A 27,972-nucleotide genomic window follows, 5' to 3' on the forward strand; every position below is an offset into this window, starting at 1 on the left:
GAGATCAGGGTAATTTTGTCATTGCACTTGAACAAGAGGGTTTTCTCGGTCTATTAACGCACCCAAGTCTCCCGCCGTGCCCAAGCTTCGGCGATACTAACGATGCTTGCAACCCTTATAAATATACCAGCTCAGTTTCTTGCCTCCCCGTTCATTCACGCCCTCTGTGTGTTCTTTGCTTCTGTGTTGCAGTTTTAGGGGTGTCCCAGCTCTCAGATCTCGCTCGCAGTCGGCAGTTTTTATTCTCTCTACGCCTTCATCTATGGCTTCGGTTACAGGAACCTCGGTTTCGATCTCCTCTCTTTCTCGCTCCCTGCAGAAGGAGCGGGTAAACTTCACGATCTTTGATCCTTTTATTCAACTTTATTTTCGGTTTAGATCTGAAATTTCACCATCCTTGTTTTTGCGATGTCTTGGATCATGAATACGAGTGTGGTCGGAAGACTGTGTTCGTCAAATGCTTTTTATTATGCGGTAGATTATCGATTGCTGGATGTTAGATCTACCTATTTTATGAAATCCTTTTTTGTTTATTGGTCTGCACCGAGTAGCTACTGACCATGTTATCAAGCTCGTGGACATCATTGTTTTTTTTTTTTTCTTTTTGAACGATAATCAAGGTTGATTCAAGACATTCTTGCTCCACGATTTCCTGTTCAAGTAATGTATAGGAAACTAAAATCCTAATAATTTCAGGAAATTTTCCAGAAATTCTGTTATCACTATCATAGAGTGTGAAAGTGAATAAACATAAGAATCCTGGATATTTCAAGTTCTCCTGAGGACTTCCTTACGCTGCAGCCTGAGGTTATGCTGAAAAAAGTGGCAGTGGTAAATAGTATGATATCTTAGTGGTAAATAAACATATAAATTATGCTCTATATCATAATATATATGATTGTTATAATTTGTTACCCCATTTGGATCATAACCTCTATATGCTTGTTAACATTTTTTACCACACTGTTGCATGTAGAGTCGTGTGTTATTTTGCATCTGTTACACGTGTGAACCTTATGTAATCAAATTCGATGCTTAATGTTGAACAGGTAATGACCACAGTTTCAAGTCTGAGATCAGTCTCCTTTCCCTCCCTAAGGAAAAGCTTTCCATCCGCCGGCTGTCAATCAATGCGCTTTCGGGTGTCCTGTGCTGTATGTTCTATCCTTGGCTTTGGTTTTTTGAATGTTGTTTCATATTTCTCGATTATGAAAATGTTCATTTAGCACATCTAAGAAAGCCCATAGCAATGCGTTAGAAATTTATGAAGGGTTGTTATCCTTATATTTGTGTTCCTTGCATTTCATGACTTTGTTAGTATTTGTAAACAATTTTTTTCGGGCATGGTATACAGTCTCAGAGAAATTATTTCAATGATAAAGACTTGTATATGTTGCACAACATATTATATAGGAGCCTAGATCGACTATGCCAGCCTTTTCCAAATAATTGGACTTGGGCCTGAAGTGTTGAAGCAGCTAATTAAGTGCATTAAATTTATTGTCCATATTTGTGATGAGTTATAGCCTTACTAATATAGTCATGTATACTGTGATGATATGATATACAAAAATTCCAGTATTATATGTGTGTTTTTAATTACCCGTTCATTTAAGTTTTACATATTTCTAGTGTTTATGATAGAATTTCTTCATTGTGGGTGCCTGTAAAGTTTGTGGATGTGGCATGGTTGAACCTTGCAATGAGGAATTGGATTTTGGACCTTTTCAGAAAAAAAAAAAAACTACATTTCACTAAATCATTTTAAGGTGCTGACATTTGCCTTTTGTGTTTCTTGAATTACAACTGCATACGATTAAAGGATTGCTAATTTAAAACTTAGTTTAACAGATTCATATCAAACCTTACCCCACTCTTGTTTCATACATGAGTTGATACTTGCCTGACTTGAAGATGGACTCTGTTATATTCTGAAATTGATCTAACACATGCACTTGGCTCATAGGCAGGCGATATTTTCTTGAAAAATAACTTAATTCTTTATTACGAATATGATATGTAGCTTTTACTATCTTTCTAGAAAAAGAAAAATTCACTGTCTTCATTTTGACCGACTTTTGATTGTTGCATATCCATGCTAGGCATATCAATATTTTTGGCTACTTGAAGGGGCTGCATGATTGAATTTAGTGTTGCTTTTCTTTGGCCTATGCGTAATTGACAAGTATTTTATTATTATACTCTGAACAGGCCAAAGCAGAGACAGTAAACAAGGTCTGTGAAATAGTTAAGAAACAATTAGCTCTGGCTGATGATACCTCTGTCACTGGTGAATCAAAGTTCGCCCAACTTGGTGCTGATTCACTTGATACGGTAATATCTCAAGTCTCTGTCCTTTCCCTCATTGTCATTTTGGATATTTGTGTCTATTATTTTAAATAATTGCATGTTGTAGTATAACCATTGTCAGTTGTTATAAAGATTTTTAATCGCTAACGTGCTCTTCTATTTGTTAAATAAGCTAACATAATCCACTGGATAGTTTGCTCTGAATTATATTCATATTCATATTGAGAGGCTGAAAAGCTCATTTTTGCACTTTAAATATTTTTATATTTTCTTCATGTTCAGTTTTCACTTTTTTTTTTTTTTTTTCTAAGGATTACAGAATGAAGATAATGCTCAAGTATGTCAGAGACAATGATAGTGATGTAAATATAGTAATTTTCCACAGTAAAAATTTGTGTAGCCAGAGTTGGCTTTAGGCTCAATGGTCAGATGGCGTCTTTGTTGGGTTCATGGTTTTTTATAGTTACAAAGAAGCCAGATGCTTATCTGCAGATGGATCAAATGAAAATAAATGAATAATCCGTTCTTGTGAATGTTATTTTCCTTGATGATCATGCACCTTTCGTTTCCTACGCATGTGAGAAAAAAATCGTTTGCAAGTATCGTGTCAATGATGCTTTTTATTTTTCATTTAAATAGGTCGAGATTGTGATGGGATTGGAAGAGGCATTCGGGATCAGTGTAGAAGAAGAAAGTGCACAGAAGATCGCAACCGTCCAGGATGCTGCTGATCTGATCGAAGACCTTGTTGCAAGCAAGGCAAGCTAAGAAGTAATCATTGACAAGGTGCTTTTGGTTAAATTATCTGGTCCCCGTAATACGTTTAGTTGCTTATAGAAGAGGCCGTTTCTTTTTGCACTCTCTAGAGATGAGCTTAAGAGTTAGTCTTTACCCTAAATCATCGCCTTGCTTTTACTTTGGTCGGTCCTTTCTCACCTATTTGATCGTATTTATATTGTCGTTATAATGTACTTGTGAAGTAGACTGGAGTTTTTCCATCACAAGGATTTTCAGTATTTATGGTGCTTGAAATGGATGGTAGGCTGCCGTCAAAGCTTTCTTGAAACAATGTTCTAGCTTTTTTAGCTGGTTAAGCAGATTGGGTTTTAGGGAGAAGCCAGATATAAGTAATGTCTATTATTTCTGAAAATTAGATGCAAATTACTTTTATAACTATCAAGGCGGGTTTTGTAGGAAGTAGAGAGACTTTCCACGTCTGTTTTGTTCAACTATTATGTTGTAACCACGGAATTAAACACATGTATGCCACCCAATCTCCCTGCACGGTAGCCCAGCGGCCTTGGTCATTAGAACTCCTGTACTACCTTCCTGGGAAAAAAATAACAAAAAGAAAGTAAACAAACAGTAGCGTCGTATTTGTGGAGATCGAGGTGAGGTTGCTGGGACTATATGGTGGAGTAGGCTATATATCGTGTCATTAGCATTGGGCGCGTTACTGGAAAATTCAAATTGTGGCACGGGCACTCTTAAAGTTGTCCCTATTGACTAAACGGGTCATGTCTCCCTGCACAGTCAGTATTGGGCGGGTGACACGTGACCTCCCCCTCGCTTTATCCCGCATCAGCTCGTGATTGACACTGGGAAGAGTGGCTAGGGAATTCTCAATCATTCTTAGTCAAGGTTTAGGAAGGACCTAGGGAATTCTCAATCATTTTGACCATGTTTCTCTTTGCACTTTTCAAGTGATGAGATTAGTTTTACACATATACCTTTGCACCTTCCTCAATTCTTTTGAAATGGCTCATTGAATTTGTGCAAATTTTTCTTAGATGAATAGAGGGTCCTAAAACAGCTCCCATCTCTCTTTAGCACATTCGTTGTGGTAAAATCTGATCTCTCTTTAATTTTCAGCTCCCTTTCATTTCTTTGATATTTAATGACTTGTTTTGAATATGGATGCAAGTCACTTGAGGAGCTTTGGGTACCCATCAGGTTTTGCACCATGGTTCGTATTTTTTTTTTTTTTTGTTATTTTTTTTTTATGACTTAGTTTTAATGTGTTCACGTGGTTTCTTTGTAGAGATAGATTGTGATGAAGAAACAAACATTTATTAACAAGTATTAGAGAATAGAGGCAACTTTGATCGTAGTGGATGTAGTGTGTGGAATCCAATAGTAAATGTAGATAAAAAGCCAGTTTTTTTTACTCAAGTGAAGAAGTATAAATATTTTATTATAATTATGCCAGGGATGGAGGATTCAATGTACCTAAAGGAATTATTGTCAGAACACCAAAGAAATAAATGATAGAATGTTTACATATTCAAAGAAGGATAGGTAAGGAGAAATCATAATTTAGAAGAAACCGTCGAAAAGAGAAGGCAGAGAATTATAAGACATTAATTATATCGCTAAGATTTTGATGGGAAGTGGAAAGTGTATTTGTGGAGGGTCACAACCATGTTCTTTAGGCTCCAAATAAAAGACAATTATATTTGTTTCATACATTCAAGAATGCTAATGTTTTTACATTAAAATTTATTTCATTCTTTGAGAAATTACCTAGAGAATATGACAAGCTTGGGTATACATGTTAGAATTTTAGGAGGGGCATGAGATAAGAATTAAAAGATTATGATGCTTAAATGTTATTGGATAATTTGAAAGATCAACAAGAAGTAAATCCTTTAATTTTCTATTTCTATAAAATAGATAATGAGAAGAGGTCAACTCACTATTTTTGGGCAGATAAAGAGGCATATTACATTTGGTTGTGGGTTGTTAAAGGATGAAAAAGGGGATTCATTTATTTGGCTATTTCCACAATTTCTTAGTGCTATGTTAAACCCACACCCCTGTGTCATTGTAATATATATCAAGATCATGTAATCACTATTGTATTTCCAAATACTTTTCACAATTATTATATGTAGCATATACTAAATAAGGTTTTCAGCGTGCTTTTGCAAATTGTGTGTAATATTGACACACAATAAGAATTTGAAGCAAATTGGTTATATATTAATGAAACATTTTGGTTGGACGATAGTAATTGGTTACATAAAATCTTTATTGAATGAAATCAATGGGTTCAATGCATACTAAAAACACATATTCATATGGAATGTGGGTCTCCCAAAGGAGTATGAATTCCTTTTTTTGACTTTTACTTAAGTAAAAAGAAATCATTAGTTGAATTCAAAGGAAAATCATGATACATCATATACCAAGTTACAAATTGAGAAACAAATAATAGAGGTATAAAGGAGGATAATTCAACATTACATGGGGTAAAAAAAATTAGGGTGTGCACATCTTCAAAATATTGGCCTCAAAGAGTTTCATATGATCCGCATCAACAACTTGTCGATTATCCTTGTAGGAAGTTTGAGTCAAAAAGTATCTCTTGTGGGCACATTCTTATTGTTTTAAGAAATGAATATATTTATCAACTTCATGTGGAAGAGAGGAGGAAGAGATGGACACAAAGTATAATTGTTAGTTTGTATCATAGTGGTTGTGAACTTTGAGGTGATGTAGAACCCTCAACAAGTAAAATTTAGCATCGATTTGTGTTTAAATCTACACAAATATGATAATAACTATTTTATGTCATCAGAGGATGCACCAAACACTTTTGAACTTAACCAAAATCTACTTAAAGTTGCAACAAATAAATGGCTTTAACAGTAGAAGTAAAAGAATTTCAGCTTAAACACATATTAGTCAAAAAGGCTAACCCACTAAGAGTAGGGGTGGCACCAAGCCGTGCCTAGCCCGAACCTGCCTTTGTTTGAGTCAAACATGATTTAAATATTGCGAACTCAAACTCTAGCCTAAAATTGTTATCGAACTTGAGCCCAATAATTTTAACCGAGCTCGAACTTCAACATTCATTTAAAACTTTTAAAAAATTACATGTCTCGAGTTCCTGGTCCAACATATATTTAAAACTTTTCACAAAATACATGTCAAATAAATTGTATATAAAATTATTCATATATTTTAAATAAAATTAGGAATAACCTCTACTTAAAATTAGATATAATGGTGGCATCGAATCCAACTGAGTCTGAACCTTGTTCAAGCCGAGCTTGATTTAAATATTTCGAACTCAAGCTCGAGCTAACCCTAGCCTCAAACCCAAAATTGTAATCAAACTCGAGCTTAATAATTTTAACCGAGTTCGAGCTCGAACTCTAGCCAAGTTCGAGTTTAACCTACATTTAATACTTTATATAAAATATATGTCAAATAAATTATATATAAAATTATGCATACATTTTAAAAAAAGAATGATAGAAAAGGTTCCAAATTGAATTTCAATAATGGATTAGAACACACCAATAATAATATTTTTTACTCCAAATGCCGCTTAACTTATTTTGTAATTTTTAAATTTGGCCGTAAATTTACTATAGCCTCCTCGGTGCCCTTGATAGAAAATTTATATTCTAGGAAAAATTGGCATGAGATAAAGATATAAGAGATAGACAGACCTACGAAGAAGATAATCAAACTCTGTTATAGAAGAGTTGATATAAACTTTTTAAGTAATCTTGGAAGGTTGTCTAAAGATACTATTCCATCGACCCCAAAGAAAATCTCGATGGAGCGATTCCAATAAGCATTAAGAAAAGCTTTTAGCTCTATTTCAAGAATCAAACATCACAAAGAGATTAGAAATAGCAAACAAAATGAACAAAGATAAAAGAGAAAGGATAGGAAAAGTGTTATCAACTCAAAAACACTGACCTAAAAATGTAGAATGCGAGTAAAATCAGCCCTGACATGAAGAGAGGTGGAGCTGTAACCCAAATGGCGACTAGTGTGAGATGGAGAAGAGGTGTAGCGGTGATTTCCAAGGTTGTCGATTGGGTGGAAGGAAGAGGGAGGGGACAATTCGGGTGAGAAAAAAATCGATAACAAGAGAAGGGGAAAGAAATCGTGATAAAAAGTCGTAAATAAAGAAGTGGTAACGGAAGAGGGAAACAAAGTCACGTTGGCCGAGAGGTGGAGTAGATGGTGAGGGAATAGGAGTTTGGATGGAAAGGAGAAGTAAGAACAGGTGGAAGAGGTGAGGGCCAGTGACTGGAACGGCGAACGGGAGGAAGAGATTTTCTCCCCTCTATGTCTGGCTGGTGGATAAAAACCTAACCATTGATCAAGCAAAGGCGTTGATCGAACACTCAACATCAAAATTTGGTATTTTTTGCTGCACAGTACAATCTTTCACATTAAATCGGGTCTCTGCAAAGTATAAGCCGACTACTAAACCAAATTGAAACGACTCCACGAGTGTCTACAGCTGCGCTTCGACTGTCATATTTTCGACCGTTGCAGCCTCGCTGCGATCCGCTCCACTAATGTGGATTAGGTCGGCGTACGAGTCCTCCCTCACAGCCTTATTTGACAAATCAAACAAAACATACCCACCAATTAAATGGAGATTCCCTGAACTTGCCCCTTCTCCGATTCCAAATCTGCTCTTCTCACCCAAATTTAGGGCTTTGAATTCACGTAACTTTTCGCCAGTTCTACAGATCGTTATTCCGATTCAACCCACTGGACAATTCTACCCATTGCATCTCCGCGACTTAGTTTAGCACATAGAGCATTTGTGGAGGGTATTTCTGTCATATAATTGTTTTACACACGTAGGATTTTAATTGGTGGAGCTTCTTTGTGAAAGAAACAAGTACATAGTAGAGAGTAGAGACAAATTTGAACATGGAGAGGTACGTTTTGCGTATTTAAGGCGTGGACAGTAGCGACGGCTGAGGCGAGGGAGAGTGAGCTGAAACTCTAGCTAGGAATCTACTCTCGGCATCAGTCTCTAGTCGTCACCGCCGGGAAACAGGTATGGCTTCTTCCTTATGTTTTCGTTTTCCTCCTCTTCTTCTTCTTCGGTAACCGTCGTGATGGAGTTTCAGTGAAAGAAAATGCTTCGGAAGAAGTTTCTTACTATTTTATAGCTTTTGCGTTTTTTGCTTCTTCTCAACCTGATCATCTTCGAGATGAAGAAATGCCAGTTTCGTCATTTTTTTCTTGGCTCTCCTGTTTTGGATTTGATGACTGTTTTACGTGTTTGCTCTTTTTGATTTGGAGGACGGAAAAGTGTTCAGAGCGCCGTTTGTCTATACCGGCGGCGGATTGCCGGCGATTGATCGGTTATCGGCCGATTGGGAACCGGTATTTTAAATCGACTAAAATGCCCTAGGCATGGAACGTTGAGGACCTTGCGTACAACTTGTTTTGCAACAATTCTGGATTTCAGCAAGGGTATTTTGGTCATTAGAGTTTGCGAGTCTGAGACGTTGGTTTGCGAGCGCTTTTCAAATTGGGCCTATGTTTGAATTTTCACCGAGTAGGGGCTGGTAAGAGACAAGTGACTCCTAGCCGTAGAATTGAAAAGCCAGAAAACGACAACTCCGTCGTCGAGTCCGATGCGTCCGTTACGCCATTTGGTGACTGACAAAGAGCGTTTTGAGTGGCTGCAATTTTGGCTTCTCGAGTCTTTCACACTTTGACTTTTGTCATTATGCGAGAAATCAAGGGAAGAAGATACAATATTGTTTCAAATTTCTAAATCAGATCGAATCAAATGATTCGTTGTCTGAAAATAGAACATATTCACTTGATGAAGGTAGTGCATCTCTAAGTTTACGGTAGCTTTTTTCTTTTGACTACAGGTAAGAGGAGATGATGTTGTTGAAGAAGCCCTCTTACTCGTGGTGGTTTGATAGTCATATCAGCCCGAGACGATCTCCATGGCTTCAATCGACTCTTTCAGGTATGTTGCTAATCTGTTTCTGGTCCTGATAAGATTTTACTTTTTTACGCCTTTTTGTTTCACTGCTCAAGAACTCGACTTAAGCTTTACAAGGGGAGTTGGGCATTTTAATTTTTGAAATGTTCACGAACCTGTGATATTGTACCCATCAAATATTGACGTTGGGTAAATTTTGAGTCGATGCTGCCCTGAGTTCGACAAATGATGCCTTGTGGATCTAACTGCGAGAAGCAGCTTTATTTGGCTTCTCCGATATATGTCGAACTGGTTTCTTGCGCTCTGATCTGAGCTGTTCTATTCAAAGATTTCCTGGTATTAGAGGTTGATCATACGTAAGTAGAGTATCTGTACAATGCTGGGATACTTTCCCAGATTACAGTAGAACTTGTGAACCAAATGTAAGTTGCTGTTTTGGGTTTATTTCTCTCATTCAACCGCGTACATGACAGCCGATGGAACACATATATTAGCTTTGAGTAGTAAAAACCATGAGCTAGTTCATGATCTTGATGAGATTGGATAATAGTAAACTCAAAGGTTTCATTGTTTTTAAATGGCTTCTACATGAACAATTCCTTGAAGTTCGCACCGTTCCAGAGTTCTTAAAATTGACAGTTAGCTATGCTATTTTTTACGATTTCTGCCTGCACACCAAACTTCACTCTACTTGCCTATGCAATTGATCAGAGCTAGATGAGAAGACCAAGGCGATGGTCAAATTGATTGAAGAAGATGCAGACTCCTTTGCTCAACGTGCGGAGATGTACTACAAAAAGAGACCGGAACTAGTAAACATGGTGGAGGATTTTTACCGTGCCCACCGCTCACTAGCAGAGAAGTATGACCAACTCAAATCAGAAGCTGGTGCCAGAGTCGTGCCAACTCAACTGGGGTCTCCTCTCTCTAAAGAGAATTCAGCAAAGCACCTAAAATGTGCATCAGACAAATCCTCTGTGGCCTCATCTGATTCCTTTGATTCGGAGGAGTCTGAGATTGATGACCCTGATCAAGAGGAAACCCAGGTGGATCAGAACATTGGAGAGGAAATAACAAGTATAGAAAGAGTGGAGTGTCTTACTGGTAACGGAGAAGGACTAAGAGAAGGAAGACAGCATTGTTTTGCTGTGGAGAAGGATCAATTATCTAACATGAGAGAGGAAATAGAGAAACTCAAAGAAGCGAACACACAGCAATGGGCAGAAATTATGCAGAAGAAGGAAGAACAGGCAACAAAGGAAGCACTGAAGGCCAGAGACAGTGAAGTGTGGAAACTGAAGGAAGAAATAGATAAGCTCAAAGAACAGAACAGAATGCAGAAAGCTGAACTAAGTGAGAGAAATGAAGAGAAGAAAGAGGTAATCAGGCAACTTTCTTTGTCCATAAACATCTTAAAAGAGGAAAATACTAGTTTGAGGAAGCACATCAAAGACTCTAAGAAAAAGAGCCTCACCCAGTTCAGCAAATGGAAGGAAAGCTTTCCTGTGAAGTTTTTTAACCTGAAATGCCAGCCATCTATTGTGGCCTTATAAATACTCAGACAACAGTTAGGTTTCATTCATAGATTCATTTATTGCTATGGCTTGTAATGTTTAATATCAACCTCTTCTGTTGCTTTTTCACCTGAAAGTCCACATTCTCATCAGCTAATTAGTTCGATCGTATTCAACATTCCATGATTTAGATTGTTAAGGCTCTTTAGTCGCCTCTTGCCATGCAAATGGAATAGCTTGGCATTTTAACAAACAACCATACCCATTCAATACGGATTAATTGTAACAGCAAATATTAATATCAGATTGGAATTTTTGTAATAGTTAATGTCTCTTTATAGATTGAATCAATATCGATTAAAGTTTTTAGGTTAAATCGGAAGGAAAGGGAATAGCTTGTGAAGAGATTGATGTTGGAGTATCATTGATATAATTAGTTTATGATTTTTGTCTCTTTTTCACTCTTATTAGGGTTTAATTATAATATTAATTTATTTATAAATAGAGAATTTAAGGAGAGGGTTTGGAATATGTCCATTATCCTCTTCTTCTTCCTCTTTTCTCCAAATTTGTCACGCTTCATCTTTTCCTCCTAAAATTTGATCTCTCGCTCTTTTATCTTCTTTTCCTTCTAAAATTTGCTCTCTTGCTCTTTTATCTTCTTTCATCAGTTAAAGTGTAATTTTTCGTGAAGTATTAGTTGAGGTTATATTATGTAAGATTTTATTATTTACAGAAGGGTGTCGTGGTGTAGTTGGTTATCACGTCAGTCTAACACACTGAAGGTCTCCGGTTCGAGTCCGGGCGACGCCATTACTAAATAAATTTTGCCATGTTTCACAAGTTTTTCTCATTGGATTAAAAAAAAAATAGACAGCAGACAAATGTACTTTTTCTCTGTCACTTATCTTGATAACAGATTTCTGGTTTAAACCAGTGAATGATGGCTTCCACTTCCCTCTCCATGATTTTCCTTTTCTTACAAAATCATTGGCTTGAAACCAAACATGACATAAAGGAAGCTTGGTGGACAGAGAAACCAATAATGTTTGAATCTTTTTAAGAGAGAGAAAGTACCTTAAATCACTACATCAAGGTTTTATTTTATGCAGCTCTGGGTCCTTCAAAGGCTTTCATGGATGCTCATTATAATACTAGTTGGGAAGAGCAGATCATTGATTGTACTGTCCTGCTATTAACTTTCGGAACGATCAAAACGCTCTTTCCATCTTCTCTTTTTCGGAACCAGAACTAAATTAGACTCAAGCTGGTAAAGGAGGAAGAAACAGTAATTTCTGTTAAAGTTTGGATCGAGGTTCTGGGCAGGTTTTCAGAAAAATTAACTCCAACCCATTGTTCTGATTCTGAAACTCGTACTAAAAAAATTATACTGGAAGAGGAGCTTCCACCTCTGGTTTTTCTGACGATTCATTAATGGATTTCCTAGAAGCTTGGAGAATGAAGAATGTTCCATCTGCATGAAAGACGAGATCACGGGGAGACGACGTTACTCAGGCGATGAATATGCAGGAGTTGTGTTGTTTAATTCTCTCGTCGCAGGAGTAGGCGATCTGGAAAGATTCACGTGAAGTGCCCATGACCAGCTTCTGTACAGTCACAGGCATGAATCGTTTCTAAGAGGAAAAATCCAAAACACTGCAGCAGCAACATCACTTTTTCCTCTTATGATTCCTTCAATTACTGCCTCGTTATTCAACCATCATATCCTCTCATAATCTCATTACATAAATAATCAAATATACAGAAGCCAGAAACAAAAGGGCAGACCGAAGAAGATCAGAAAGCAAAAAGAAAATGCTAATGGAAGAAGCAATTAAATAATTAATATTCTACGAATGGCATTTTCATTAAGAAATATACAAGACCCAGAAAAGCGCCATCGAGCACAGGAATCCGCTGCTGCTTGTGGGAGAGAGAACGGAAGTGGAGACAGAGCTGGAGGCGGCCATGGCATCGAAAGTCCCCGCGGGCGAAAGGGCCGAACCTGGGCCTATCGAGGCAACCGCGTCCGGGTTCGGAGGGCTAGGACTGGAGGGAATCGTCGGCAGCGACCCGCTCGGAGAATCGGCGTCCCCGCCCTTTGGGGAAGGAAGCAGCGGCGTGATGTCAGGTGGTAGAGACAGCGACGACGTCGGGACCTCCGGGTGTAACGCCGGAGCCGCGGAGATGGTGGAGATTTCGAACTTTAGGGGAGAGGAGAGAGTAGCGACGGGGGATGAGACAAAAGTGAGTAGCACTGCCGCTAAGAGTAGTGAAATGGGAAGTGAGGCAGAGGCCATGGGATCGTTCGGAGTGTTGAAGACTGACAAATCTGTGTGATAACGAACAATGTGAGGACGTGAGAGAGAAGAAGGAGACGCTTTTAAAGCCAAAAGGCCGCAGGGATGGATGGAAGAGAGACAGGGGAATTGGAGTGGGGACATTGACACGCGGTTGGTAGGAATTGGCGGATTGCGGGAGGACACAGCTTGGCATGTTCAGCTAAGAGACAAACCAGAGAGGAATTGTTTTATTCGAATCAGGTCACAGGGAGTGGTTGATGATCAAACACTGTATATTTCTTTATTAAAAGAAAAAGAAAGGAAATATGCCTCTCGTCTTATATTAAATTAACTATGTCTTCTGTTCTTAACAAGTTAATCTTTTGGATATTATTGGTTAAGTACATAACATTTGGTATTAAAACAGGCTGCCACATCGTGAGTTCAATTTCCACCTCCGTGGTTGTCGCATCAAATATGACCTAATTTAGATGAAATATCTAAAAAAACATTTGATGCTTAAACAAGAAAATTCGTAGAATCTTACTGTTGTATGGGAAAACAACAGTAACATTTGACCTAAAATAAAAAAAAAAATTAACACTATTCCAAGTAATAATTTAAGATCAGCAGGAGCCTATAAAAGAACCCATTCAGAGGTTCTAGAGAGGTTTTAAAAATACAAATATATTGTCTCTTATGTGTTATCTCACGAACCTTTTTTTTTCTTTTTTAAGTTGGCATATTTGAATGCTGTGGCAAAACAAGTTTGTCTTGTTCTATCAGTTCAACAAAGCACCTTAAAGAGAAATCCAAGTCCTTGGAGTGTTATGTATCCTGGAAATGAATTGTCTTCAACAACCCGTGTTTGGTGGCCTGGCAATTTCACTTGAGGACAACTGAATTTTTTTGTGCAACTTCATGATCTGGAATCAGTTCTAGTTTAATGTCTTTTTATACTTATTGATTCCTTCTATCGATCTTCCGATCTTAAGGGTCTGTTTGGAATCCCTAGAAAAGAAAAGGAAATTTTAATTATTATTATTTTCTAAAATAGTTAGTGAAAATAAGATAATAATTCAATTTTCCTTTTCACTAACTATTTTTGGGAATAATAATAATCAAATTCTTTTTATTTTTTCTTTTCCATGGGATTCCAAATAAACCCTCGGTGAATTATTCGTTTTACTTTCTTCTACAATTTAATTCTCTTCAAAAAAATTAATTTGAACTCAAGAGTCTTGATTGACTACCATCAATGCCTCCTCATATCTCTTCCTCTATCACAAATCTTCCTTCTTTCCTCCTTCCAATTCTTTTCCTTCTTATTCTTCTTCTACTCTTCCTTCTGCTCCTCCTCTTCTACTCCTCGTTCAGCCCCAACAAATTAGTCCCAATTTTCTCCTTCTACTCTCTCCCACAATCATAACATTTTTTAATTTACTCGTAAGTAGGCCTATTGCACAAGAAGACACTAACACTAGGGGTGGCACCAAGCTAAACCAGTTTGCAAACCATTCAAGTTTGGCTCAAAAAAATCTCCGCTCAATTCAATTTTTACTTGAACTCGGCTCGAACTCAAACTTGAGATAAGGTTAGTTAAGTATAACAAGCCAATCTTGAGATTTTTCAAGTTCGGCTTATTAGCTCATGAACCGATTCGTTATCATAAATTTTTTTACAAGAATATCCTTTAATTGCTCTCATCAATTCCCTCTTTAGTTCGTTGATAGTTGATTTTATTTACCTCAAACCTCAAAGACAATTGATGGTTCAACACTTTTGGGTCCCTCAACATCTAATGTTGTTGTTTATCAATAGAATAAACACTATTAATAGAGGTATTTGCACTTTCTTTTAGATCTATTAAGTTGGTTATTGTACTTTAGTATACTCCATTGCAAAATCTTAGACTTCTCTGCGAAAACTTGTAATTCAATGGTACTAAGTTCATCATAATATTCATTTTATTTTTTTTTGTAATTTTTTATTTTTATAGTTATAAATATAGGTTAAAGCTCAAATCCAGCTCAAACTCATTGAAATTTCCGGGCTCAAGCTCTATTCCAATTTTAGGCTTGAAGTTAAGCTCAAACTCGAGTTCGAGTTCGAATTTGAAGTATTCAGATCAAGCCAAACTTGAACATATGCAAATTCAAACTTGGCTAGGCTCGAAGCCACCCCAAACTCAGATTGTTCATCTGTTAGTTCCATTTGCGTCACCCTTTCTTCTAATCTCTCTTCGAGGCCTCTTATCTCATCCATGAAATTTTCCAATAGGTTGTCTACTATTGATTGGAACTATTTACCAAACCTTGGGCCTTCATCAGCAATCCCCCTCTCTTGTACGCTTACTGATGTTTCCACTTGAGCTGGCTTCTTCCTTTTCCCCAACATTGCAGCAACCATTTTGAGATTCACAAAATTTAATATCTCAAATTGAATTGGTTTATGTCAACTTCCTCTTCGATGAGAAAGTGGGTTTATTTCTAAGAAAAAGAAGAAACACGTTTTCTAGCTAGACTAATTGTAATGTCCATTATTTGATTTGACACAGTGATTTGCACAAAATGAAGTATGCGTAAAAGTTACCATTAGAAGCAACAAATAGACTTGATGAACTAGAATATTCACTACAACTCCCCATGCCACACATGAAAGGCAATTCACAAAGTGATAATGCTTTTTATTCTACAAGAAAATTATATATAAGTGCTGACCTAAACCATGTTTGATTAAAGATCAGCTTCAGATTAATACATATCAACCACATAGAACTTGCCAAGTTACCTGTGTTAAGAGGGTAGTCTTTGCAGCCTCTGGTATCCACAAGTGATGCTTTAAGAGGGCCATCTTTGCATGTGGGAACTTCTGGAGACAAGTAACAGATCCCAGTATCGCAATAAACAATAATCTGATACTACTGACGAGCAGAAAATAGGAGCAATACTCTTAAACTTTCTTTCAGTAACAGATGTTTCCATCCACAAAGTTGATGATCCACCCTTTTTGAGCTGAGAAAGAGAACTTTGAAATAAAAAGTCTACTTCTGACCATCATCAAATTTCCCGACAAAACATGCTATCCCTGTCTTTGACATTTCAGTTCCAAGAGGGATCAGGAACTTCTGCCAGTGACCCGCTCATAGCAACAGTGCGCTGGAATCTCGTTACATAAAACAATTTTTTAATGACAGAACAACCAGACTGAACAACCCTTACAAGCTTCAAATATAACGACGTAGCCTTTGCAACTCCAGACCAACTTTATCTGCAGCATCTCTTACTCCAGAAATTTTTGAACTTTTTATAACAGAAATTAAAGATTCAATTCCTGTGATTGAAGGTGGATCTATGGCCAATATCATCCGCTGCGATACATACTGTTTGCATGAAAAGATAACCGCATGTAGCAGTCGAAGTAATAACATGAAGGAGGTCCCATGGTACCATAACTTCAAACAGGAGCTGATCTTATTGAGATTCGTAAGCAGCCCAGTTGTGGCCTCTCTTGGAGCTGCCTTAAGCAACAAGAGAACACATTCTGAGGCTAAATCTGCTTCTTGTGCTTCATTCATCTCAATCAACTCCAAGAAAACACCAATATTGCAGCCAAAATCACCAATGTCCTTGATAGAGTTCTGCAAATCCATCCCGGAGCTTGTGTCGAAGGCAGAATCAGACAAGAGAGATGGCTCATTTAAATACAGCATTGCAGTTTTGCTGCCTATACTCTGCATAATAAAAGCTTTGCAGAGACAAAGTGTAGGCTCAAGAAAATCCTCCATCCCTTTTGCCTTCACAAAATCTAGAAGATTGCCTATCCTACGAACTACTCGTAACTGAGAGAGTATCTTAGTTTCCATTTCAGGGGCAGAAGCCAGAGCAAGGCAAAGCTTAACATTGCTCACATTTGCACCAGAAAGATCACCAAGTAGAAATTCAAAGCACTGAGCAACAGTTTTTAGGTGGAGAATATCTGAAATCTTGACGAAGTCGAACTCAATTAGCATTACCAAGAGCTTCTGAGCAAAAATGGGAATGGGATCTTCATCCTCTATCATAAGAGGGTAAAGGGGAAGAAAATACGTATTTGATAATGACTTCAGATCATCTTTTCTCTGTTTCTCTGATGGATCATATGTCTCATTTAAGAAGACAACCATCACATCAAAGAGAATTTTCAGGCATAGAAATCTGGCATCTCCATCTTTGTTGCCCTTGTACAGAACAGCTAGGCTAGGTAGAATTTGGCTCATAAAAATATTAGGATCATCTAAAACAAAAGAAGGCTCCTCAGTAATTGACTCAAGAATTCGCAAAAGTGTTATTTGGAAATCATCTCTTCCCTGCACAATTACAAATAGAATAAATTCTTTAGAAAAACAGGACCATGAACCATAAAGGAGTTGAACGTATTAAAAAGCCCTTTCAAGGACAGCATACACCTTATATCTTTTATAAAAAACAAAAGACAGCTTTCACCTCATTTCTTTCAGCTAATAATAATAAAAATAGCAACGGATGATGGGGTTTCTTTGCCCCTTGGGGTTTGAGGACCTTTCATCTCCCCTCTTGTTGTATTTATGTTTCCATTGACGAATTAAGAGTCACTTCAAAAATAAATTATAGTACCTGATAACAATAATAATAATAATAATAATAGCAACAACATAATTACAACAAAAACTGACATTGGAGTAGTATTGTAAAGGATATCCTAAATCTCTTACTATGCAGATACAAGACAGATCTGTTTTTATTTACCTATTGTCCCCCCCCCCCCCGTTATGGAACTATTGTTGTGTAAAATGATAAAGCCAACAATACAATCAAAGGATACATGTCCTAACATAGAAGAAGAAGAAGAAGCGGAAGATTAAAAAAATTAAAATAAAGGCAGAGGCAAATAACTTTCACAGGTTGCAGACTTTAGTTCAAATGTTTCACAGAAGTTCATAAATCTCTGGCATTAACTAAATTGAAGATTTTCCTACCTGGAAAGGCGTCTCCGATAACTTGATCAAAGTTGTCAACTGCTGCAAGACCTGACCAGTAACCACCTTGTGCTTGAATAAGGAGCTCCCAACAAGATGAAGAATAACCGGAAATAAATGAAAATTAGTCTTTGGATTGGCTCGACCACTTAGAAGAGAAAGTTGCCCATGCCTCTTCCCTCCCATGATTTGCTGTATATCTCCAGTCACAGTTTCAAGAAATGTTGGTACAGCAGCAGCAACCAGTGATACAAAAACCTCAATACACTTCTGCACATAACTGTCTTTCTCTTTCACCAGTCTATCCACCCCACAAAGTAATCTACCATTGCAAAAGAAAGATGTCAACCACCTCCTGCTGTGTTTACAAAGTACAGCCACAAAGATGAGTGCCTTCCCACGCAAGACATCACTTCCCTGGTCAATAAAAGAGACAAGAATTGGCACAAGGTTCTTTTCCTCCATCAGGGACAGAAGGTGCCGGCCCATGTTACTGAACAAGTGAGCACTAAGCAATGCCATGTTCAAAAGGTTTAAGCTGATTTGCTGCTCGCGAGGCCCACCTCTAACTAATATTGATGCTGTATCCTTGAAAGAGAGCTTCTCTAACACCGATTGTATACTTGATGGGGTGAAACGAGCAAGCCGTACCAAGCAAGATCCAGCAGTCAGCCTAGTGCTCTCCTGTTTCCCGGTGGCCCTATAAATGTAGCATAGATTACCAATAACATCCTGGCTGCTAAATCGAGCAGCCCATTCCTCTCCTTGGCTGCAAATATTCTCAATAGTTCTCAAAGCATATAGCTGTGTCATATCATCTTCTCCTTTCCGCAAAATAGACGATACCAATGCTATAAGTGAATTTGGAACCTGAAAAGACAGCAAAAACTGGAGTTTTAGAAATTAAAATCCAATAACCAGGTAGTGCAAAATCTTACATTTTACTGTATCAATAAGATTGTAGACACAAGCTTCAAGATCTAAATGCAAAAAAATCATGACAGTCTAACCTGCCAGCTGGAAACGGGTCGGCTTTCCTTGGATGGCGACTCTAAGATGTTGCCATCTCTAGCATTGCTCTCACTCTGAGTGGAAATATAGAAAAGCAGTTCACCCAAAGCTGCCATAGAAAACCTCCTCACTTTCTCCTGTTTATCTCTGAGGCCATCTGTCAATGCACCCATAATTCCAGAACTTGCCAAATCAGTATCAATGAAAGTAGAATGTCGAATGAGCAAGCCAATCACTGAAGCAAGTTGCACCCGCAAGAGAGAAGCTTTTGACTGGCGAAGCATTTTGACAAGAACAAGCATCACTTGTCCGTTAGTTAATATATTTGCCGCATCAGCATTACCACTTAACATCTCCAGGTATCTGATCGTGTTTTGCTTCTCAGAAACTGGAGAATTTCCATTTAGAACTAATGCAATGCGGCTAATGAGAGAATCCAGCTGCTCAGAAGATAACTTGGCAAAATCAGAAACCGGTATTGCATCAAAAGGAAGAAAGGGGATTGACTCAGAAGATTTCTCTCCCTTCCTGCTTGGCATAACAGGACGGACAGAGAGGTCTGATGGATGCCACTGAACTTGTAAAATACTAGATGAAGTGGTGTAATCAGGGTCATTGGCACTCTCTACACCTGCTTGAGCACGGGGAGTTCTTCTCTGGAATCCAACACTGGGAGGGGTTGCAGAAACTTCAGCATTTTCCGAGCATGAATCTTGATCAAGTGTTTTCGACTCATCCAGCACAGACACATGAGTGTCTGATTGGTTTGCATTGTTAATTACCTCCTCTGTTTTTCTTTCACCTTCTGTTTGGTGAAAGGAAGTTTTTTCTCCAGGAGTATTGCATGCTGGACTATCAGTGCCATCGGATTCATCCTGCCCATCCTCCTCTACATTCTCACTAAAATCAAGCTCCATATCATTATTCAAAATTTTCACTTCAGCATCATTCTCAGAGCTCTTAGGTAGGGGCCTCCTGTAATTTTCCTTCTCATTCTCCCTCTGCAAATTTGATTTTGCTATCCTTGAGAGTCTAAGCACGTTCACACCCTTCATAGCATTTGCTAAATTTTTCACCTTCTCGTCAGCAACTTTGGAAGACGTTTTAGTTAGGGCCTTCTTGGCATTTGCAGAGTTCTTTGTTGGAGTCTCAAAGCCCCTATTAGAATTCTCATCTTGCTTATGGATTCCACTGTTATCTCTTTCACGAGATTTGGAAGGCGTCCTCTGGTGGAGAGGTTTATCACCATTTCTTTCTGAAAGATAGGGCTTAGCAAAGAGTTGGAGCATGTTATCAAAAGCAGGCTGTGAAGGTAAAGGCACCGGAGTGAGTTTTGATCTCCAGAACCTATGTTCACAAAGCTCAGGCCACTGGACCCTTTCTGCTGGATCCTTTATAAGTAAACAGCTGATCAAATCAACAAATAAGCTGCTAGGATTACCCGGGAGAGGTGGTATTTGATCTGAAAGGATAGATTTCACAAGCTTGGTGAACTCATTTGCCACAAAGGGAGGCCTCCCTGCATAACACTCATATAGTGCACAACCAAGTGCCCAGAAATCAGATGCATAAGAATGAACACCCCCATCTTGAAACAGTTCTGGGGCCATGTAGCAGGGGGTCCCGCGCTTTGCTTGTGGCAGCTGAGTGATAAAAAATAAATTTTAAAATTATGAAAATTACCATGCAGAGTTGCAAAGGTAAGGTAAGATAAAGGAACCAACCGTGGAAGTAGAACTATCTGATATATCACTCAGTCGTCTCGCTAACCCAAAATCACAGAGCTGAATTACATATAGAAAGGAATTATTGAAATAAAATCAACTTTCTCCTAATAACTTCAAACAACATCTTGGAATAAATAAGAAATAATTACAATCTAAACAACTCAAGCAAACAGCTAAGTAATTAGATGAATACCTTCATGCGTCCATTCTCATCCAGAAGGATGTTTGATGGTTTCAGGTCACAGTAAATAATTCCCTTCGAATGCAAGTACCTAAACAATATTGCTTTCTGATTTCAGTACAATATTTCAAATAAGAGATCTAAGGAGCAGACATTAGAGGCATATGGAATATTACTGAAGAGCTCTGACAAGATCTCGCCCAAGGTCATGTATAGATTCTTCTGGAAGCTGATTGTCCTGTAGAGCCAGTCACTACATGATGATTAATGTGACAGCACCAAAATTTGGGATAGGAAATACAACATGAAAGGTAAACTTTCAAAACTAATAGACAACTATTCTGAGGCCCTAGGGACAAGATCAGAAGATATGACAACTAGTTAAGTGATGGCAATGTAAAGAAAGAGTAAGATTATTACTGATGAACATAACATGATACCGGAGATGGTAGACCATATGCTACAACAGTAAAAAAAATTATGGCCAATAAGAGAACGTACAATGGATAAGGTGGAGAAATAAGAATCTTTCACCAAGTGGAGAATTTTATCGTTTCAGACAAACCTAAAGAATTCTTTTGGTATTTATGGCATCAGGCATTTTAAAGAACTTTAGTCACTCTGTTTAAACAGAAATCACAAACACAAGAAAACAGTCCAAATGGAACCAACTCTTGCTGTGCTTCAGAAATATTATTTATACTAGCTTTCTACCTCTTCTTTTTAAACAATGGCACTGCACAATCATGTAAATGTCTTCCATCTTTCTCAAAAATGTAAACTTTCCATTTCAATGCAGGAAATGTTCCAATGCAGACATCCATTGTAAGTTATCACTAGATAGCTCTCTGATTTATCAGTTTTTATGAGGCAAGCAACGCAACTTGACTCATGGGGCTGGATCAGCATACTCTATTTGAGTCATTATAAACTAGAGAAACTTAAATTAGCTCAGTTTTCTATTTCTCAGAATCAATACAAATACTCCAATTAGTCTTCATCAAGTCACAAGGTCAAGATCCAACTATGTATTTCTATCCAAATGCATAGGCGTTCACATAAACATAGGCATGCATTACTAAATTAATAACAAAATACAAAAGAAAGGAATATAAAAACTCATACTTCAAGATTCATGATATTCGTGTGGTTTAAAAAAATTATAAAGACGTGATCTTATGACAATGAAATATGTTAAGTTGGGTCCAAGGCCCATCCCAATTTAACATGGTATCCGAGCAGGTACTCATATGTGGGCCTACACCTAAACTATTTACTTGTAGAACCACAAAAAAGGGCCTACACCTAAACTATCTACCTGTAGAGCCACAAAAGAGAGCCTACACCTAAACTGGCTTCTCCTAAATTATCCACTTGTAAAACCACAAAAAGAGGGTCTACACGTGAAGGGGAGTGTTAAGGAATAGTCCCACATGGATTAGTGAGTACAAATATCTTGAGTTTATTAGTTGAGAAAGAGGCTTCCTAAGGTGGCTAGTCATTTTGGGATAGGGCCTTGGACCCAATTTAACAAAATACATTTGAGGGAGTTACAACAAATCAAAAGTTATATTAAGGATGAAAAAACAAAAAAAACAATGCCAACAAAAATAGTTGAAGCATTTAAAGACACAGGGTAGTCATTCTAGAATATCAAAATTGACAAAAAATCAAACACCAGTGAAGAAAAAACAAATAAGTGAAGGTAGAAACATTTATGTTTAATTTTTTTTACAAGTTACAATATTACACTCAAAACCTTGTTACTATGAAAAGAAACTTGAGAAATTGATCAAATGATGACAGATAAAACTTAAATTTTGGTTTTTAGTGACAAAATGTGTCATATCATTTTCTTTGTTAACTCAGATCAGATGAGTTTTACACCAGATTTCTGGAACTCCAACAATCTGCTCAAAATTCATTTAGGGACCAAATACGAAAATTAATCATTCTCTAGTCAATGTAAAAGTTTTAAATCATAACCTAGTAGAAGAGTTCCAGCTAAATTTAACTTTTCTAAGTAGGAAACTGGAGATTTGTATAGTGAAACGGCAAATAAGATGCCGGAATGTTAGAAAGTCCAGTGAAGGGCAATATCGTTATTTTGCACTTACTAGAAAGTCCAGCAGCATTATCTTATTCTATGTGTTTAGTTTTGTCTCTGGTCCTATTTTCATGTAATTTGAATAAGTATTTAGGGAGATATAAGTGTTTAAGTGATACGGGGCATCTCTGTAATTTTTCTCAAAACTATTATTAAAAGAACTAGGATTCAAACTCAACCCCCAAGAAGAGCCTTTCCAACACTCTTGCTCCTCTTTTTTTTTTTTCTCTTTCACTCTCCCTTCCCAAAACCTTAAATTTCGCACTTGTACATGTTATCAGAGCAGTAGATTATGTGTTAAAAGACACCCACATGTGTAGGAGTAGCATGGCTAGTAAATAAGGAGAACTTCTATAGAGATAGCATAGCATTGTAATTATACAAGCTGGTGTATATCCTCTTAAGTCTTTTTCCTTTTGAAGTATGTAGCCCTAAGGGCATTATAGTCACTGTAAACACCTTCTCACATTTTTAAATACAACCTCAAGGCATGGGGTAGAGCAATCAAGTTTCTTCCTCTTGGCTCCAATTCGCCCTTACACCTCTCGCTCTTTTCCTCTTCTTTCTCTCCTTTGATTTCTTCTCTCCTCTCTCCCAAGAGAGAGAGTTCATCTCTTCACTCTTTCCCTCGAGCTCTTTTGTGTTTATGATTTTATCCTAGAAATCAACATCTTGGTTGGAAGCTTTTGTTCTTCTCCAAATCTTTCCATTGAAGCTTGCAACCTCACAGGAGGGGATTTTTCGAAATTTGCCTTGACTTATTGGTAAAAATCTAAACTTTTGCATTCTTCTTTTGCCATAACCCTAGGGTTGATGGCGCTTACGACCTGTTGAGCAGTTATGAGACTATTTACTAGCTCAATGAAGGTTAACTAAGTGAAATATCACTCTTTTTGCAACGTGGAACCCCAATAATAGGTCCCTTGCCTTGTGTCATCTTGAGATCTGCCTGCATCAGCCCTAATTCCGTGGATTTTTTTCATGGTTTATGCAGTTCTAAGTGCATAGAACTTGACTTATACCCTAACGGAGGATTCTTTATTGTAATTTCCTCTCTTTTTCTTGCTATGCAGCATTACTGGGCTTAATCTGCCTATGTTATCACTGGATTGGCTGACACCAGCCTTAAACATTGAGAAATTTGTGGGATTTCTGAGTACTACCTTCAGCAACAAGTGACTTACATGTTAGGGCAGATTGGTACTCCCAATTGGTAAAACCCTAATTTTTCTAAGAAGTAGGGCCCACAACACCTGAGCAGCTATTTTTTTGTGTTGATTTGGGATTGTATATAGTTGATTCTGGTGAAGTTTTTTCCTCTTCGAGGGGCTCTGTGAATTCAGAAGGGAAGAATACTATTAGGATTACCTGTGAGAGACCGAATGGCCAAAACTATCTGAATTGGTCACAATCAATCAAATTATACTTGAAGGCTAAAAAGAAGTCCAAAATTAGGAATGACCCTCCTATTCCTTTGAATGACGAATGGGAAGTTGAGGACAATCAAATTATGACTTGGCGTATTAACAGCATGGATTCAAAGTTAAGGAATCAATTTATGAATTGTGACATAGCTAAGGAGATGTGGAAATCCTTAAAATCCGTTTATGCTCAAAATAGCAACTTGTCACGAGCTTTTGAACCATATGTTAGGATGTTTAGCCTCGAGAGAGGTCAGAGATCCGTCACTGAATACTACAGTGAGTTGAAGATAAGTGTTTCTCATCCCTTTACTATGGATGAAAGGGAAACAAAAAAACATAATGGACAGGTGCACATTGCAAAATTTCTGAATAGTTTACGGCCAAAATTTGATGTTGTTAGGGCACAACTATTGGCCTCAGAAGATGCTCAATCATTATCCATAGCTTATAGCAGAGTATTGCATGCAAAGAATGTTATTGTAACTCAGGAAAATAAAGATGTGACTAACATTTCTGTATCAGCACTGAATACTCAGGATTCCTCAGAGTCATCTAGGGGCAAAGCTGAAAGTACTAGAAGCAGAGGAAAAAATAATCAAGGCAAAGGAAAAGGCTGAGGAGATACTAGACCAAACAGAAAATGTGCACATAATGGCCATACAAATCATTTTTTCTGACAAGTGTTGGGAAGATTTTGGTAAACCCACTTAGCCCAATTCCCTTGTTCATGAGAGCACTAATGAGTCTCTTAAGCCTATTGTGAATGTAATATCTGGAGCATCTGATGAAATGCAACAACTAATTCAGCACATGGCACAAACCGAATGTTGCATCCTCTTTCGGATCCATGATGTAGTCTTCCACTCCTACAGCCACACTGGTTAATTCAAGTACATCTGCCCCCATGAAAGTTGCCTCACCAGTCTAGATTGAAATAATAATTAAACAAATGTTCATTTGCTCCTACTCCCCTCCTCTAATCAACTCTATCATTTTGGTTAGAAACCTTGGAAAGGCAGTCTTCTTTTAGACCTCCTTAACCACTTCAATCCCAGTTAAGTTCAGTATTTATTTTTTTATCAATTGGCATAATGGAAACAGTGAGGCACTTAACAGTTAATCATAGTGAACAAAATATAGTGGAACAACTACATTTTCCTTTAAATAGTCAGTCCATACACAAACTTAATTATGATGACAGACAACTGAATATGCTATCTTAAATCAGCTCCCTTTGCAGTAAAGAAAAGCCCAAAGGCTCTATAAAGTTTTTTTTTTTAACAGTACCAGGTTATAAAGTAACAGTACCAGGTTATGAATACCTGCTTCAATAAACTCATGAGATCTCCACCAACACAATATTCCAAGACAAGCCATAAATGTGCAGAAGTTCCATGCCTAATGTTCAACATTCACAAATTATGAGAAAGAAATGCACAACAAAAAAGGATATTATATTGACTACTTCATGCAGTTTAAAATAGAAGATTGATGCAACTTACCATGAATAAAACTTTAGTATATTTGGATGATCCAAAGAATGAAGTATTCGGACCTGCACACAATAGGCAGTTTAAGCAATGACTGGCTTAAGTAAGAGAACAAGTAAAAATGCATCTTCATTTTTCCAATTGACAGCATCCTGTATCTAAATAACAATAACACAAACAATTATTCCATGGATCCATCAAAACATAAGATGCAACTCACAAGATTTAACAGTTAAAAGAGAGAAACATCCTCACATGAAACACCAGTACTTTCTAAGGAAGCAAACTTCAGGAACAAGACAAATAACCAGTCAGCAGCATATCATAGTAAATGCTGCTAACACAAGAAACACAGGTATGCAAGTATTTGCTCTCAGGGTACAAGTGGTTAGAAGATAGAACTAAAACCAATCAAATAGATAACCCACTGGTAAACATAATGGGTTATAAGGAAGGTAATCCATATAGACATTGAGGGCACAGACTTGGGTTGAGTAAATGTATAAGTGATTCTTCATTTTCTTTGTGTATTTTTCTACCCAGCCTATGCAAAGAACTAGACATCTGTTAGAGGAAACGCCGTAGCAGTAGTTGAGTGGGTCTGAATTGTGAAATTTCCATCATTATATCCAGTTGCAAAATCATTCTAGGAGTTCTGGTAAAAAGGAGATTTTTTAAACAATGTTTGTAGATAAAACAAATAATAGAGAGGAGCTTCTTGGGAAGCAAGGATACTTTTAATTTTACTCAAAGAAAAATCCACATGGCAGCCTGGAGACAAATTTTCTATTGCACCTACATGTCAGAATTTTATTGTTGCATCTTGATGCGGAATGATACTCTTTTGCTCTGTCTCCGTGTTTTTTGGTTATTCTGTAAGGCTCGTTTTATCTTTACGTCAAAATCTAACATGACAGGGCTAAGCCTTGGTTGATCATTCACTTTGTGCTTTAATTTTTTTGCGGAAACTGATGTGCAGAAAATAAGAAGCTTAATTGATTGAAGTTTTGGTTTGCATGAAAAAATTCTGAAACTATACAAGCTGTAGACATAGATAAGAAACAAAAAGATGTCATCATGCATTTAACTTGTAGTTACAGCTATTCTATTGAAGTTCAAATATTATTTTTTTCTTTAAAAGATCAACAACCACACTTCTCTATAAGTATTTCTCTCTTCTGCATAGGAGCTGAATGATGAATCTCATTGCCATTTCTAAATTTGATGTTACCGCTTTTATCCTCATCATGTGGAGAATAGAAGATCAGCGTGCAGAGACAAACGAGGACAAGTCCACCAGATTTCTAGTTTACCTTAACAGGAGACAGATAAGACCTATAATTCAATAACTCGACGTCCAGCCGTAAGCATTGGCTGCATACCGAGTTTAATAACAATGACAAGGAAATATACTCCTTGGAAGAAAATTGTGGTTTTCTTCTAAGACTTTCAGCTTATTTGTGGTTCAAATACACAACGCCGATGATAACTGACAACCATCTATCAAACGTAAACAATTTCCAGTCGACAAACAAAAAATCGCTGAAGCTAAAAAGGAAAAAATCAGACGGCTTACTTCTTGCAACACTTTGCTCTTCTGTGACTTGTCAACGCTCTTGACAGCGTAATACTCGATACTCTTCTTCTTCCTTCCTTTGTAAACAGTCTGCCGAATGGATGAATCAATTTAGGTTTTTTACTGAAGCTGGAGACCGAGTTCTCTCACCGATACGGAATAGACAAAAAAAAGAAAACCAAACACAGAAAGAGGAGTCTTACAGAATGTTTGCCGCGCCCGACGGCTTCGTAGATGTGGTAGTGATTCATGATGAAGATAACTGAGGGTTTCCGAAAGCAAAATTGGACTTTGGGAGATGTATGGGAGCGCAGAAGGGTGAAGTGAGAAGTGAGAAATCAAGGAGACGAGTACCCTGTGAAAGAAAAAACAGATCTGGAAAAGAAAAAGAAAAATGAATTCAAAATGACGGTGTGAGAGAGTGGACTGCTACTGTTGTTTTAGGCGGGAGAACGAAATGAATTTGAGGGCCCACTTGTCATTGGACTCCTGACTGGGACCCGACTCGGAGTTCGAATTCCCGAGTCTGGCAAGTCGCCCGCTATCGACTCGGCCAAAAAAACTTACAAGTGAGATTAGGCCAAAAACAAATTATAAAATATAACTTATAAAAATAATGCTTAA

General features: G+C 37.5%; 3 protein-coding genes and 1 non-coding gene across 4 annotated transcripts; 3 read left to right on the forward strand and 1 right to left on the reverse strand.

Moving 5' to 3' along the window:
- Positions 1-108: 108 nt before the first annotated feature.
- On the forward strand, positions 109-3,379 carry LOC137955645 (acyl carrier protein 1, chloroplastic-like). The gene is made up of 4 exons (XM_068802677.1): positions 109-328; positions 1,050-1,154; positions 2,212-2,334; positions 2,950-3,379. The coding sequence occupies exons 1-4, from the start codon at positions 263-265 to the stop codon at positions 3,076-3,078; spliced, it is 423 nt and encodes a 140-aa protein (XP_068658778.1). The 5' UTR covers positions 109-262; the 3' UTR covers positions 3,079-3,379.
- Positions 3,380-8,058: 4,679 nt separating this feature from the next.
- LOC137956460 (protein NETWORKED 3C-like) lies at positions 8,059-10,709 on the forward strand. The gene is made up of 3 exons (XM_068803970.1): positions 8,059-8,131; positions 8,964-9,064; positions 9,752-10,709. Exons 2-3 carry the CDS (start codon positions 8,974-8,976, stop codon positions 10,591-10,593), a joined length of 933 nt encoding a protein of 310 aa, XP_068660071.1. The 5' UTR covers positions 8,059-8,131; positions 8,964-8,973; the 3' UTR covers positions 10,594-10,709.
- Positions 10,710-11,293: 584 nt separating this feature from the next.
- Positions 11,294-11,367, forward strand: TRNAV-AAC (transfer RNA valine (anticodon AAC)). The gene has a single exon. It is a non-coding gene; the product is annotated as a tRNA-Val (tRNA).
- A 4,063-nt stretch (positions 11,368-15,430) lies between these two features.
- On the reverse strand, positions 15,431-27,691 carry LOC137956486 (serine/threonine-protein kinase RUNKEL). The gene is made up of 10 exons (XM_068804010.1): positions 27,552-27,691; positions 27,349-27,438; positions 25,785-25,837; positions 25,605-25,680; positions 20,928-20,989; positions 20,764-20,842; positions 20,568-20,627; positions 18,843-20,486; positions 17,833-18,702; positions 15,431-17,184 (listed from the first exon to the last, which is right to left on the reverse strand). The coding sequence occupies exons 1-10, from the start codon at positions 27,597-27,599 to the stop codon at positions 16,063-16,065; spliced, it is 4,104 nt and encodes a 1,367-aa protein (XP_068660111.1). The 5' UTR covers positions 27,600-27,691; the 3' UTR covers positions 15,431-16,062.
- Between the last annotated feature and the right edge of the window lie 281 nt (positions 27,692-27,972).

The sequence above is a fragment of the Aristolochia californica genome, unplaced genomic scaffold, assembly GCF_029961685.1.
Source record: "Aristolochia californica isolate CCGP_79_NKW_82.1479 unplaced genomic scaffold, dmAriCali1.0.hap1 SCAF_2, whole genome shotgun sequence".
Classification (NCBI taxonomy): domain Eukaryota; kingdom Viridiplantae; phylum Streptophyta; class Magnoliopsida; order Piperales; family Aristolochiaceae; genus Aristolochia; species Aristolochia californica.

Coding starts and splice junctions, on each gene's coding strand:
- LOC137955645 (XM_068802677.1), top strand. CDS start 263: ATGGCTTCGGTTACAGGAACCTCGGTTTCGATCTCCTCTCTTTCTCGC. Junction 329..1,049: donor GCTCCCTGCAGAAGGAGCGG/GTAAACTTCACG, acceptor AATGTTGAACAG/GTAATGACCACAGTTTCAAG. Junction 1,155..2,211: donor GCTTTCGGGTGTCCTGTGCT/GTATGTTCTATC, acceptor TACTCTGAACAG/GCCAAAGCAGAGACAGTAAA.
- LOC137956460 (XM_068803970.1), top strand. CDS start 8,974: ATGATGTTGTTGAAGAAGCCCTCTTACTCGTGGTGGTTTGATAGTCAT. Junction 9,065..9,751: donor GCTTCAATCGACTCTTTCAG/GTATGTTGCTAA, acceptor GCAATTGATCAG/AGCTAGATGAGAAGACCAAG.
- LOC137956486 (XM_068804010.1), bottom strand. CDS start 27,599: ATGAATCACTACCACATCTACGAAGCCGTCGGGCGCGGCAAACATTCT. Junction 20,990..25,604: donor TCATGAGTTTATTGAAGCAG/GTATTCATAACC, acceptor CTGGCTCTACAG/GACAATCAGCTTCCAGAAGA. Junction 20,628..20,763: donor ATGAGAATGGACGCATGAAG/GTATTCATCTAA, acceptor TATGTAATTCAG/CTCTGTGATTTTGGGTTAGC.